We start from the raw sequence: 13,184 nt of genomic DNA, 5'->3' as shown, positions 1-13,184 counted from the left end.
CTGATAGTCCACAATGCTGTACAGAAGCAATGAGAAATCCAATCCTGTGCCACCTCCATCTGGAGTTGCACACGTGGGCATAGCAATGGGGAACCTATGTGCCACACACTATTCATTCTGTCAAGGTGTCTGCAGGCCCCAGTCAGACCGCGTTTTTTTATAAATAGTCACAGGCAGGTACAACTCCGCAATAGGAATTCCGTGTGCACCCACAGCATGGGTGGGTGCCAGGAAGCCACCGGCGGTACATAAATATATCCCATTGCATTGCCCAACACAGCTGAGGTAGTAATGTCGTGCTTAATGCAGGTGGGCTTCGGCCCACACTGCATGCCCCAGTCAGACTGGGGTTCTTTACAAGTGGACAGATGTAGTAAAAACTCCGTGTGCACCCACAGCATGGGTGGGTGCCAGGAAGCCACCGGCGGTACATAAATATATCCCATTGCATTGCCCAACACAGCTGAGGTAGTAATGTCGTGCTTAATGCAGGTGGGCTTCGGCCCACACTGCATCCCCCAGTCAGACTGGGGTTCTTTACAAGTGGACAGATGTAGTAACAACTCCGTGTGCACCCACAGCATGGGTGGCTCCCTGGAACCCACCGGTGGTACATAAATATATCCCATTGCAGTGCCCTACTCAGCAGAGCTAACGTCAGATACAATACAGGTGGGCTTCGGCCACACTGCATGCCCCAGTCAGACTGGTAATATGTACCTTAACAGTAACCTCGTTGGTGGTAATGTGGTGGTGACTGCGGACCTAGTAGCGCGGTTTTATGTAGTTGGTTTTCGGAATGTGGCCAGGATTAAGTGGGCCGTGGCGGGGGATGTTTTTGAGGCACTACGTGTCCTCTCCACGTGTCCGTGGTTATATGCACCTTAACAGTAACCGCGTTGGTGGTAATGTGGTGGTGACTGCGGACCTAGTAGTGCGGTTGTATTTTGTTGGTTTTCGGAATGTGGCCAGGATTAAGTGGGCCGTGGCGGGGGGATGGTGGGGGGGCTCTCTTGTTGTGTCGGTAAAGGTGAAATTCTTGGACTGCCACCAGACGAACCAATGCAAAGGCATTTGCCAAGAATGTTGTCATTGTTGGAGGAGGAGGGGGATGTTTTTGAGGCACTACGTGTCCTCTCCACGTGTCCGTGGTTATATGCACCTTAACAGTAACCGCGTTGGTGGGAAATGGCCTCGCCGCCATCATGTCTTTGGGAAGCCTCTGTTTCCACACCCCAGAGACATACCATTAGCAGCGGTATAGGCAGAGCCCATAATTCGTAACATTTCAGCCGTAGCATTAGGACAGGCCCCACTAACATATCACTAGCAGCATTATAGGGGGAGCACAGTATTAGTTCCATTTCAGTAATAGTAGCAGCCTACACAGGCCCCAGTAACAATTCCGAAGCAGCAGTATAGGAGGAGCATAGTCTAAGTTCCATTTAAGTAATAGTAGCAGCCTACACAGGCCCCAGGAACAATTCCGAAGCAGCAGTATAGTGGGAGTGCAGTCTTAGTTCCATTCCAGTAGCTGCAGTATAGCCAAGGCCCAAGTTACATTTATGTAGCTAAAGTGTAGGCCAACCCCACACACCTTTCTGTACCATGAGTGCAGGCGAAGAACATAGAAATTGCTATGATTACACTGTAGGTGAGGGCCCAAAAAAATTGGTGTACCAACAGTACTAATGTACCTCAGTAAAAATTGGCCATGCCCAACCAAGATGGCAGGTGAAACCCATTAATCGCTTTGGTTAATGTGGCTTAAGTGGTAACTAGGCCTGGAGGCAGCCCAGTTTAACGAAAAATTGTTTCTAGTTAAAGTTCCAACGCTTTTAAGAGCATTGAAACGTATAAAAATTTTGTAGAAAAATTATATGAGTGAGCCTTGTGGCCCTAAGAAAAATTGCCCGTTCAGCGTGATTACGTGAGGTTTCAGGAGGAGGAGGAGGAGGAGGAGGAGGAGGAGGAATATTATACACAGATTGATGAAGCAGAAATGTTCCCGTTTTGGATGGTGAGAGAGAACGATGCTTCCATCCGCGGGTGCAGCCTACGTATTGCTTAGGTATCGCTGCTGTCCGCTGGTGGAGAAGAGAAGTCTGGGGAAATCCAGGCTTTGTTCATCTTGATCAGTGTTAGCCTGTCGGCACTGTCGGTTGACAGGCGGGTACGCTTATCCGTGATGATTCCCCCAGCCGCACTAAACACCCCCTCCGACAAGACACTAGCCGCAGGACAAGCAAGCACCTCCAGGGCATACAGCGCTAGTTCAGGCCACGTGTCCAGCTTCGACACCCAGTAGTTGTAGGTGGCAGAGGCGTCACGGAGGACGGTCGTGCGATCGGCTACGTACTCCCTCACCATCCTTTTACAGTGCTCCCGCCGACTCAGCCTTGACTGGGGAGCGGTGACACAGTCTTGCTGGGGAGCCATAAAGCTGTCCAGGCCCTTAAAGACTGTTGCACTGCCTGGGCTGTACATGCTGCTCGATCTCCGCACCTCCCCTGCTACCTTGCCCTCGGAACTGCGCCTTCTGCCACTAGCGCTGTCGGATGGGAATTTTACCATCAGCTTGTCCGCCAGGGTCCTGTGGTATAGCAACACTATCGAACCCCTTTCCTCTTCGGGAATGAGAGTGGGAAGGTTCTCCTTATAGCGTGGGTCGAGCAGTGTGTACACCCAGTAATCCGTAGTGGCCAGAATGCGCGTAACGCGAGGGTCACGAGAAAGGCATCCTACATGAAGTCAGCCATGTGTGCCAGGGTACCTGTACGCAACACATGGCTGTCTTCACTAGGAAGATCACTTTCAGGATCCTCCTCCTCCTCCTCCTCCTCCTCCGCCTCCTCCTCCTCCTCAGGCCATACACGCTGAAAGGATGACAGGCAAGCAGCATGGGTACCGTCAGCAGTGGGCCAAGCTGTCTCTTCCCCCTCCTCCTCATCCTCCTCATGCTGCTCCTCCTCAACGCGCTGAGATATTGACAGGAGGGTGCTCTGACTATCCAGCGACATACTGTCTTCCCCCGCCTCTGTTTCCGAGCGCAAAGCATCTGCCTTTATGCTTTGCAGGGAACTTCTCAAGATGCAGAGTAGAGGAATGGTGACGCTAATGATTGCAGCATCGCCGCTCACCACGTGGGTCGACTGCTCAAAGTTTCCAAGGACCTTGCAGATGTCTGCCAACCAGGCCCACTCTTCTGAAAATAATTGAGGAGGCTGACTCCCACTGCGCCGCCCATGTTGGAGTTGGTATTCCACTATAGCTCTACGCTGCTCATAGAGCCTAGCCAACATGTGGAGCGTAGAGTTGCACCGTGTGGGCACGTCGCACAGCAGTCGGTGAACTGGCAGATTAAAGCGATGTTGCAGGGTGCGCAGGGTGGCAGCGTCCGTGTGGGACTTGCGGAAATGTGCGCAGAGCCGGTGCACCTTTACGAGCAGGTCTGACAAGCGTGGGTAGCTTTTCAGAAAGCGCTGAACCACCAAATTAAAGACGTGGGCCAAGCATGGCACGTGCGTGAGGCTGCCGAGCTGCAGAGCCGCCACCAGGTTACGGCCGTTGTCACACACGACCATGCCCGGTTGGAGGCTCAGCGGCGCAAGCCAACGGTCGGTCTGCTCTGTCAGACCCTGCAGCAGTTCATGGGCCGTGTGCCTCCTATCTCCTAAGCTGAGTAGTTTCAGCACGGCCTGCTGACGCTTGCCCACCGCTGTGCTGCCACGCCGCGCGACACCGACTGCTGGCGACGTCCTGCTGCTGCTGACACATCTAGATTGCGAGACAGAGGTTGAGGAGGAGGAGGAGGAGGGTGCTTTAGTGGAGGAAGCATACACCGCCGAACATACCACCACCGAGCTGGGGCCCGCAATTCTGGGGGTGGGTAGGACGTGAGCGGTCCCAGGCACTGACTCTGTCCCAGCCTCCACTAAATTCACCCAATGTGCCGTCAGGGAGATGTAGTGGCCCTGCCCGCCTGTGCTTGTCCACGTGTCCGTAGTTAAGTGGACCTTGCCACTAACCGCATTGGTGAGGGCGCGTACAATGTTGCGGGAGACGTGGTCGTGCAGGGCTGGGACGGCACATCGGGAAAAGTAGTGGCGACTGGGAACTGAGTAGCGCGGGGCCGCCGCCGCCATCATACTTTTGAAGGACTCCGTTTCCACAACCCTATACGGCATCATCTCAAGGCTGATAAATGTGGCTATGTGGACGGTTAACGCTTGAGCGTGCGGGTGTGTGGCGGCGTACTTGCGCTTGCGCTCCAACACTTGCGCTAGCGGCGGCTGGACTGTGCGGTGCGAGACATTGGTGGATGGGGCCGAGGACAGCGGAGGTGAGGGTGTGGGTGCTGGCCAGGAGACGGTAGTGCCTGTGTCCTGAGAGGGGGGTTGGATCTCAGTGGCAGGTTGAGGCACAGGGGGAGAGGCAGCGGTGCAAACCGGAGGCGGTGAACGGCCTTCGTCCCACCTTGTGGGGTGCTTGGCCATCATATGCCTGCGCATGCTGGTGGTGATGAGGCTGTTGGTGGTGGCTCCCCGGCTGATCTTGGCGCGACAAAGGTTGCACACCACTGTTCGTCGGTCCTCAGGCGTCTCTGTGAAAAACTGCCAGACCTTTGAGCACCTCGGCCTCTGCAGTGTGGCATGGCGCGAGGGGGCGCTTTGGGAAACAGTTGGTGGATTATTCGGTCTGGCCCTGCCTCCACCCCTGGCCACCGCACTGCCTCTTGCAACCTGCCCTGCTGCTGCCCTTGCCTCCCCCTCTGAAGACCTGTCCTGAGTAGGCGTTGCACACCAGGTGGGGTCAGTCACCTCATCGTCCAGCTGCTCTTCCTCCGAATCCTCTGTGCGCTCCTCCCTCGGACTTACTGCCCTTACTACTACCTCACTGCAAGACAACTGTGTCTCATTGTCATCGTCCTCCTCACCCACTGAAAGGTCTTGAGACAGTTGCCAGAAGTCCCCAGCCTCATCTCCCGGACCCCGGGAACTTTCCAATGGTTGGGCATCAGTGACGATAAACTCCTCTGGTGGGAGAGGAACCACTGCTGCCCAATCTGAGCAGGGGCCCGAGAACAGTTCCTGGGAGTCTTCCCGCTCCTGAGCATGTGTCATTGTAGTGGAGTGAGGAGGCTGGGAGGAAGGAGGAGCAGCAGACAGAGGATTCGGATTTGCAGCACTGGACGGCGCAGAACTGTGGGTGGATGATAGCTTGATCGAAGCACTTTCTGCCATCCACGACAGGACCTGCTCACACTGCTCATTTTCTAATAAAGGTCTCCCGCGTGGACCCATTAATTGTGCGATGAATGTGGGGACGCCAGAAACGTGCCTCTCTCCTAATCGCGCAGCAGTCGGCTGCGACACACCTGGATCAGGAGCTCGGCCTGTGCCCACACCCTCACTTGGGCCTACGCATCCTCGGCCGCGTCCACGTCCTCTAGACCTACCCCTACCCCTATCCCTCAGCATGCTGTATTACCAGTGATTTCCCAGCCAGGAAATAAATTGGCGCAAGCCTGCAGGCCAAATAGAATTTTTTCCCTTGTTTTTCCAAGGAACACCCACACTGCGTGTATTCAATGAATACTAAGTTTAATAACTGTGTTGTGGCCCTGCCAATTTGTCACAGAACTGCAGTGATGCAAAGTTATTCGCTACAGCAGATCAGGGATTTCCCATGCAGGAAAAAAATTGGCGCACGCCTGCAGTAAAACGTAGCTGACTGCGTCTGATTTTTTTGAACGTTCAGCGCGCAGCACACACGTACCCAGAGCCCTGAGGACTGTCAGAGGCAGGCCAAATAGAATTTTTTCCCTTGTTTTTCCAAGGAAAACCCACACTGCGTGTATTCAATGAATAATGTATATCTTCTGGCCCTGCCTACACAATTCTATCCCTGTAGTATTAATGCCGGGTGCAATGCTCTGCACAGCCGGTTTTGAGAAGAAAAAAAATATGCAACACTGCTAACAGCAGCCTGGACAGTACTGCACACGGATAGATGTGGCCCTAGAAAGGACCGTTGGGGTTCTTGAAGCCTACACTCACTGCTAACACTCTCCCTGCCTAACCCCCACTTCTGTCCCTATTTCAGGGCGCAATGCTCTGCAGATCCAATTTTGGAAAAAAAAAAAAAATACTGTGCTAACACAGTACTGCACACTATTAGATGTGGCCCTAAGAAGGACCGTTGGGGTTCTTGTCTTGAAGCCTACACTAACTCCTAACGCTCTCCCTACAGCAGCTCCGGCACGATAGTACTTTCCCTCAGCTAAGTCACAAGGCATCTGAGGCGAGCCGCGGGAGGGGCCGATTTTTATACTCGGGTGACATCTGATCGCCCCAGCCACTCACAGCAGGGGGGTGGTATAGGGCTTGAACGTCACAGGGGGAAGTTGTAATGCCTTCCCTGTCTTTCAATTGGCCAGAAAAGCGCGCTAACGTCTCAGAGAGGAAACTGAAAGTAACCAGAACATCGCGTGGTATTCGTTTCGAGTAACGAGCATCCCGAACACCCTAATATTCGCCCGAGTATGAAGCTCGGACGAGTATGTTCGCTCATCTCTAATTAATATTAATGAGGGTGTTAATATTACTGGGGCTAATGTGTGGTTAATATTACTGAGGCTATTGTGGGGTTAATAATACTGAGGCTACTGTGGGGTTAATAATACTGAGGCTACTGTGGGGGTTAATGTTACTGGGGCTACTGTGGGGGTTAATGTTACTGGGGCTACTGTGGGGGTTAATGTTACTGGGGCTACTGTGGAATAAATACGGAAGGGGTTAATATTACTGGGGCTTCTTTGGAGTCAATATTACTGATGGGGATAATATTATTACTGGGGATATTGTGGGTTCCATCTTACTGAGGGTGTTAGAATTAATTTCTTTATTAATACCAAAGATTAAAAAAGCAGGCCACCAATGATCCTCCCTAGGTGAAGGGGATAGGACCCAACACATTCACACACTTAGAACAAAAGCAAAAGAGAGCCTAGTACCACTTGGAGCAAGATGGCCGCTCAGGTGGGATGGCTAATACAGATATTTATGCGATTATCACAATGCAGTAGCAATCAAATCTGATAACTATGCATATCAGGACATATAGGTTAATAGGTTAAGAAAAAGAGATCCACTCTAGGCTAACTTTAATTTCTTTTGTATACTCGATATGTATACAATGTTATTAGGGTTTGGTTTGACGCGTTTCCCTACGATATCAAGTAGTTCATCAGGAATCACCCTATCCCTAAAGAAAGAAGAATACCAATAAACCCCTATTGTACTTCTATTGCCCTATGTAATAGGCATAACTAATCTTGGGTCTGATCAGTTCTTTAGGTAAAACAGCTGGAAGTCCTAGTAGAGCGTAAGAGAGGCGGGCTACAAATCACCACCAATCGTTAATGGTCCTGAATGATACAGGTATAGTTAGCCCAATCTGAAGTACAGTCAAATTGCGAACAGAGGAGAATACTATAGCATGATAATATAACAAAGCTTTCTCTCCTCCCCCCCTCCCTCCCATCTAAATAGGCTAGCTCTTAATTATATTGGTACGTCTCTCCAAGACCTGGTGCTACTAGGACCCGTCCCCCTTGGCTCGGTGATAATATAAATGATAAAGAAAATAAAGATAAAGAAAAATCAAATATAGCCTGCAGCCTACCATCCAGGCTACAGGCTATATTTGATTTTTCTTTTTAGGGGGTAATATTACTGGGGCTACTGTGGGGTTAATATTACTGGGGCTACTGTGTGGTTAATATTACTGAGGGGGTCAATATTACTGGTGCTACTGTGGGGTTATTACTGCAGCATTTCATTTTTTTTTTGTTTTTATTTTTATTATAACGACAGAGGTAAAAATCATATATTGATAAGCCACGCCCCTAAACCATCCCTTGACCACACCCTTTGTCCCACTTTGGGGCTCCATGAGAAAGTTTGGCTTCAAAAAGGGCTCCATGGCTAAAAAAAGCTTGGGAACGACTGCTCTTAAAAAATATGGAATAAAAAGCATTCAAAATGTTATATGTTCCGAAAAATAAGGTAAATCCAAAAAACAAACCCCATAGCGCTCCGTCGATATAAAAATGCTATGGCTCTGGGAATGCGGAGAAGTATTTTTTTGTGTACAAAAATAACAAAACCTAAAAAAATTTATAACATTGGTATCGCGGGAATCAAGCTGACCCAGAGAGTAGTGTAATCACATTATTTGTTTTGCACAGTAAAAGCCATAAAAATGAAATTCAAAGAACAAATGACGCCCCCCCCCCCAATAATTAATAAACGTTATACATTACATTATATGTACCCAAAAATGATGTCATTAGAAAATGCTTGTCCTGCAAAAAACAAGTGACAATGAAAAAAACTGAAAAATTAGTTGTTCACTGCAGTGCAAACAGACTCCGTCTAAAAGGGGTTAACCTCTTGGAGTGTTGTGTAGAGCTTTTGTGTTTCTCTTTGTTGCCCCTAGTTGGCGATATTGTTCGGGGAGTTTTGCTCAGGGAATGGCGTAGAATCCTGGTTCCAGCATCGGACTGTGAATGATCATTTCTGCAAGACTTTCTTACCTATTTCCTAAATGTTCTACCTTTTTAATGTATCTTTTCCAGGCAATGGCCAAGGACATAAGGCTCAACAGTCTTGCGGTAGCAAAACGACTTTTCCAAGATTTTGAAGTTTGTGGATTGCTAAAAGCATACGAACTGGTAAGTGACGGCCGAGTCCAGCTGTTGGATGTGGACGTGCGGAGTGGTTGTTGGAAAGATATAAGAATGTTACTAGCTGCAGGTTTCAAGGAGTACTAGGAACATAACTGGAAGCTTACTTCTCTTGTGTTGTCTTTCCAGGGAAAGGATCCCTTTCAGCACTTACCAGTCTGTGAATCACAGGTTAGCAGCACAGGTGAAGTCCAAGCTGCTGACGTTGATATAAATGATGAAGACAAAATTGCTGACAGTGATGATGATTCAGAGGTTCCTGCTCATGAGACTCAAGGCTCCCATAATAAGAAGTTTCCTCCTGTTGAACCAAAAATGATCGTACCCGCCACCTCATCGACGACTTTAAATATTGGTGGGGCAGTTCAAGAGGAGGAAGAGGAGGAGGAGGATATGGCCGCTGAAGCTCCATAATGACATTTGTCTCTTAGTGTACGGCCACATGGGGCTTGTATTCCGTACTGCAGTTTCTGTTATGAATTTTACTACAATTCTGCAGCAAAATGGACAGAGATTCCGAAATAAAGGATTTCACACTATACATTTGCAAAAGGTGAAATCCACTGTAAAAATCCGCAGCATATGCCATAAATGACTGATAGATGTGTTTCCCACCTCTGGGACCTGCACCTACTGTATTCGGTTAAGTCGCCTACCATTGACTCAGTCCCAGCTAATCTTCTCTTGCCTGTGGTGGCTGGGATTATTGAAACACCCGAACTTGGCTGTACAATGCTGTTTCCGTATCCCTGTAGTGGTTTAATAGCTGAGCTCACTGTGCTATTCTATTTCTCTAAGTCCTGTTTCTGTGAGTTGGGAGTTATGGAAACTGTGTAGCTTGCTGTGCTGCTTCCCCAATTTGCCTCTATGGCAGTTTCGAAAATACTGTAGAACAGTGAATTCGGCTGTTTTCGTAATCCCAACCACTGGTGGCCATGGCTTACAGGCAGGTATTCCCATTTCAGCGAAGATTGACTGAAATGAGAATTCCACGTGGATTCCTTACACAGTGTGTGAATGAGATTTTGTAAAATTTCATCCACTTTGCTGCAGATTTTCCACCCTCTATTCCACCTTGATCTGAAGCAAGGAATGTCCCTTATATAACTAATGTTTAGCTATGAACTCCTCAGTCATTGCTCCGACAAGTTAGCTGCCTACTACCAGAGAGTACAACCACTTCATACCCTTGGTACCAGGGTGACTTAAATAGGTTCCCTTTCTGAAGACCATCCCAAATAGAAGCTGGGCCGGTGTTCATGTGATGGCTATGTCTGGACTTACGATTCCTGTGCAGTGGCTACTAGGGAAATGTAGCATTACGTGCCAGCTAAACAGATCAATAGCCAAGCCTACAATGCATGAGCATGCCAGGTGGGCCAGAATTGGTGCTGGTCTTACATACCTTAGCAGTTGTCTAATGGTACATAGACGTGGGGACCTGAGCTTCAACCTCCCTCCATAGAAACGGTTTATTCTTGTGAAACAACCTCTTTAATGAGCTATCCTCATAGTCAATGATTATCAATTATGTTTATGGTCGGCCTTCTTTCTAGATCTTCCTCCTGTTGGTTCATACCGTCTATCTACCTTGTTGTCAAAATATAATGAAGCTGTAGAGTTTCTGTGGAGTATCATATAAGGAGCCGGTATCCAGATGAGACAATGCCTAGTGTTAAACATGGAGACATGTCATAAATTTTGTCAGTCACCCCTTAACCCCTTGAGTGGCACGCCCGGAAAATTTCCGGGGACGAGCTCCACTGCTCATAGAAGATTTCCGGGCTATGTATCACTATGGGAGCTGCAGAGCACAATGCCACAAGCTGTGACAGTGTGCTCTGCCTGCACAGACCCACACAGAGCAGTGCAAGGGCTTTGAAAAACCAGCAGAAGATATTGCCGACATGTCGGCAATCTCCTGCTTTGTTTACAGGTTGCCATAGAGACCATCGGCTTGTCAGAAGCAAGCCGATGGTCTCTGTGGCAGGGAGAGCTAGTTGTTAGCTGTCAGAGGACAGCTAGGTACTAGCTCTTACAGCAGAGATCAGAGAAAACCTCCGATCTCTGCTGTGTTAACCCTTTACATGCTGCAGTCTATGTGACTGCAGCATGTAAAGGGTTGTCACTGCAGCATGTAAAGGGCTGTCACCATCGGACCCCCGGAATGTGATCAGGGGTCCTGATGGGTCCCTGTGGAAGTCCCCTAAAGGGACAAAAAAAAAAAAATTAAAAAAGTAAAAAAATTATTAAAAAAATTAAAAAAACACTTGTCTCCCTTTACTTTGTAAAAAATCAAAAATACAATCACACATGTGGTATCCGTGTGCGTCGTAATGACCCAGAGAAGGAAGTTAATACATTATTTAACCCCTTAATGACATGGCCCCTTTTTTTCTTTTTTCCCCATTTCTTTTTTTCCTCCCCCCTGTTTAAAAAATCACAACTTGTCCCGCAAAAAACAAGCCCTCATATGGCCGTGTCAATGGAAAAATGAAAAAGTTATGGCTCTTGAGACGCAACTGCAAAATTAGTTGAAATTCAATGATTAGACCATTTTAAAAAACCTGCCCTGGTGGGCACGACAGGGTGGTAGGAAACCCGCCACTCAAGGGGTTAAAGGACCAAAATATATACATAAAGAAAATGACCCAAAGCCGTCGCCGTGTGCCCCCTGTAATCCAAAACTATGCCCCCTGTATATCAAAACTTCCAAAACAAAATAAGGAACCCATTCCCATACTTTATTTTAGCGCAAGTATGCTAATTTAAAAAAAAAAACTTTTTTCTTAGCTTTTTGCCCCAATAAAATTAAAGAACATGAAAAAAAGTGAGTGAAAGAAATATCCCTTTGTCACGGGGAAAAAACCGCAGCAAAAATAATTTTCGTAGCTGAAGGAAAAAAAATAGGGCAGTAAAACCACCACATGGGTAAAATCCCTAAGGCCTCATGTCCACTTGCAAATTCTAATTTAAAATCCGCAGCGTTTTTCCTGCACGCGGATCCGCGCCCCATAGAGATGCATTAGACACCCGCAGGTAGTTAAATACCTGCGGATGTCATTTTTCCCTGCAGACGCGGATCCGTGTGCAGGAAAAAATTCGGACCATGCTACATTTAGGTGCGGGTCTCCCGCAGGCTTCTATTGTAGCCTATAGAAGCCGTCCGGATCTGCGGGAGACCTAAAATTAGAATATACTCACCTGCTGCGGGCCGTGCGTGTCTTCCCTTCTTCCTGGCTGGTTCTTCTTTCTTCAGCCCGGCGGATGTGCTCGGCACGCCGGCTGCTAGCCGCGCGCATGCGCCGGGCACATCCGTCGGGCCGAAGCAAGAAGATCCAGCCGGGAAGAAGGGAAGACACGCACGGCCCGTAGCAGGTGAGTTTATTCTAATTTCAGCCCTCATGTCCACGGGGCAAGAGGGACCCGCTGCGGATTCTCCATGGAGAATCCGTGGCAGGCCTGATTTTCCCCGTGGACATGAGGGCTGAAAGTTGTCTGGTCCTTAAGGGGTTAAGGTTACGATCCCATTTAGGTCTATGCCACGGCTATCAAGATTAACTTGGAGATATCCGAGTGTAGAGGGCGTAAAACTGTCCTGGTAAATTACACATCAGCTAAAAAGGAATAAGAATGAAGACATCACTGTTGTTTGTATGAACGTAGTGTCATTTGCTTCATTTTGAATTATATTTCTTGTAAGTCTGAACTGTGAAGTAAAAATCTTAAGTTGTTTGGTGAAGTTTTTTGGTTTATTTTATACCCTGCAGTATTATAAGCCAGTTTTCAGTCTGAGGGGGTGAAGAAGCATGGCACAGAGATTCCCGGTGGTGCTTTTTGTACTCTCCTGTCATGCGCTGCCTCCTCATGTCCTCACCAGGAAGAACACCACGCACACAGGCCGCCACCAATTCCAAGGGGGTCCCGTGTCCCCCCCCCCCCCCCCCCTGTCCTTATCACATTGTGCTTACTGCACCCCATGGAGTGAGGAGAAAGAGACTGAATGGAGCGCAGGTCCTGCAAGTGTGTTGCCGCTCCACTCATTTTCAATGGAACTATGGAGTTGGTTAAGCAGCAAGCGCTCTGGTATTTTTCAGCCCCTTTAAAATGAACTCCATTCAATGTAAAGTTACTGCAGGGGAGAATCATCCCCATACTGATAGGTAGAGGGGGACATGGAACGCTCTTTTTCAGGATTGATTGGGGCCTCAGCAGCGAGACCTCCACTGATGAGCAAGCTTTCCCCTATCCTATGGGAATAACTTGTAATTCTGGTATAACCATTTAAAGTTTAAAGGGAGACTGACTTTTTCCCCACACTAAGGCCTCATGTCCACGGGGAAAATCAGGCCCGCTACGGATTCTCCATGGAGAATCTGCAGCGGGTCCCTCCTGCCCTGCGGACAGGAGGGCTGAAAATCAGAATAAACTCACC

At 48.6% G+C, this 13,184-nt stretch overlaps 1 protein-coding gene across 38 annotated transcripts in view; it reads left to right on the top strand.

The window, feature by feature from the left end:
• Positions 1–11,842, top strand: part of LOC136612721 (uncharacterized) — a 107,153-nt gene extending 95,311 nt beyond the window's left edge. For all 38 annotated transcript variants that reach the window (XM_066593287.1, XM_066593286.1, XM_066593285.1 and 35 more), the window contains 2 exons: positions 8,642–8,737; positions 8,879–11,842. In XM_066593287.1, coding sequence (XP_066449384.1) covers positions 8,642–8,737; positions 8,879–9,163 — 381 coding nt within the window. In that variant the 3' untranslated portion in view covers positions 9,164–11,842. The remainder of the gene's footprint in view (positions 1–8,641; positions 8,738–8,878) is intronic.
• The last annotated feature ends 1,342 nt before the right edge of the window (positions 11,843–13,184 follow it).

This window comes from Eleutherodactylus coqui, chromosome 2 (assembly GCF_035609145.1).
Source record: "Eleutherodactylus coqui strain aEleCoq1 chromosome 2, aEleCoq1.hap1, whole genome shotgun sequence".
Classification (NCBI taxonomy): domain Eukaryota; kingdom Metazoa; phylum Chordata; class Amphibia; order Anura; family Eleutherodactylidae; genus Eleutherodactylus; species Eleutherodactylus coqui.
Note: the sequence above shows the minus strand (reverse complement) of the source record. Positions and strands in the feature narration are given on the sequence as shown.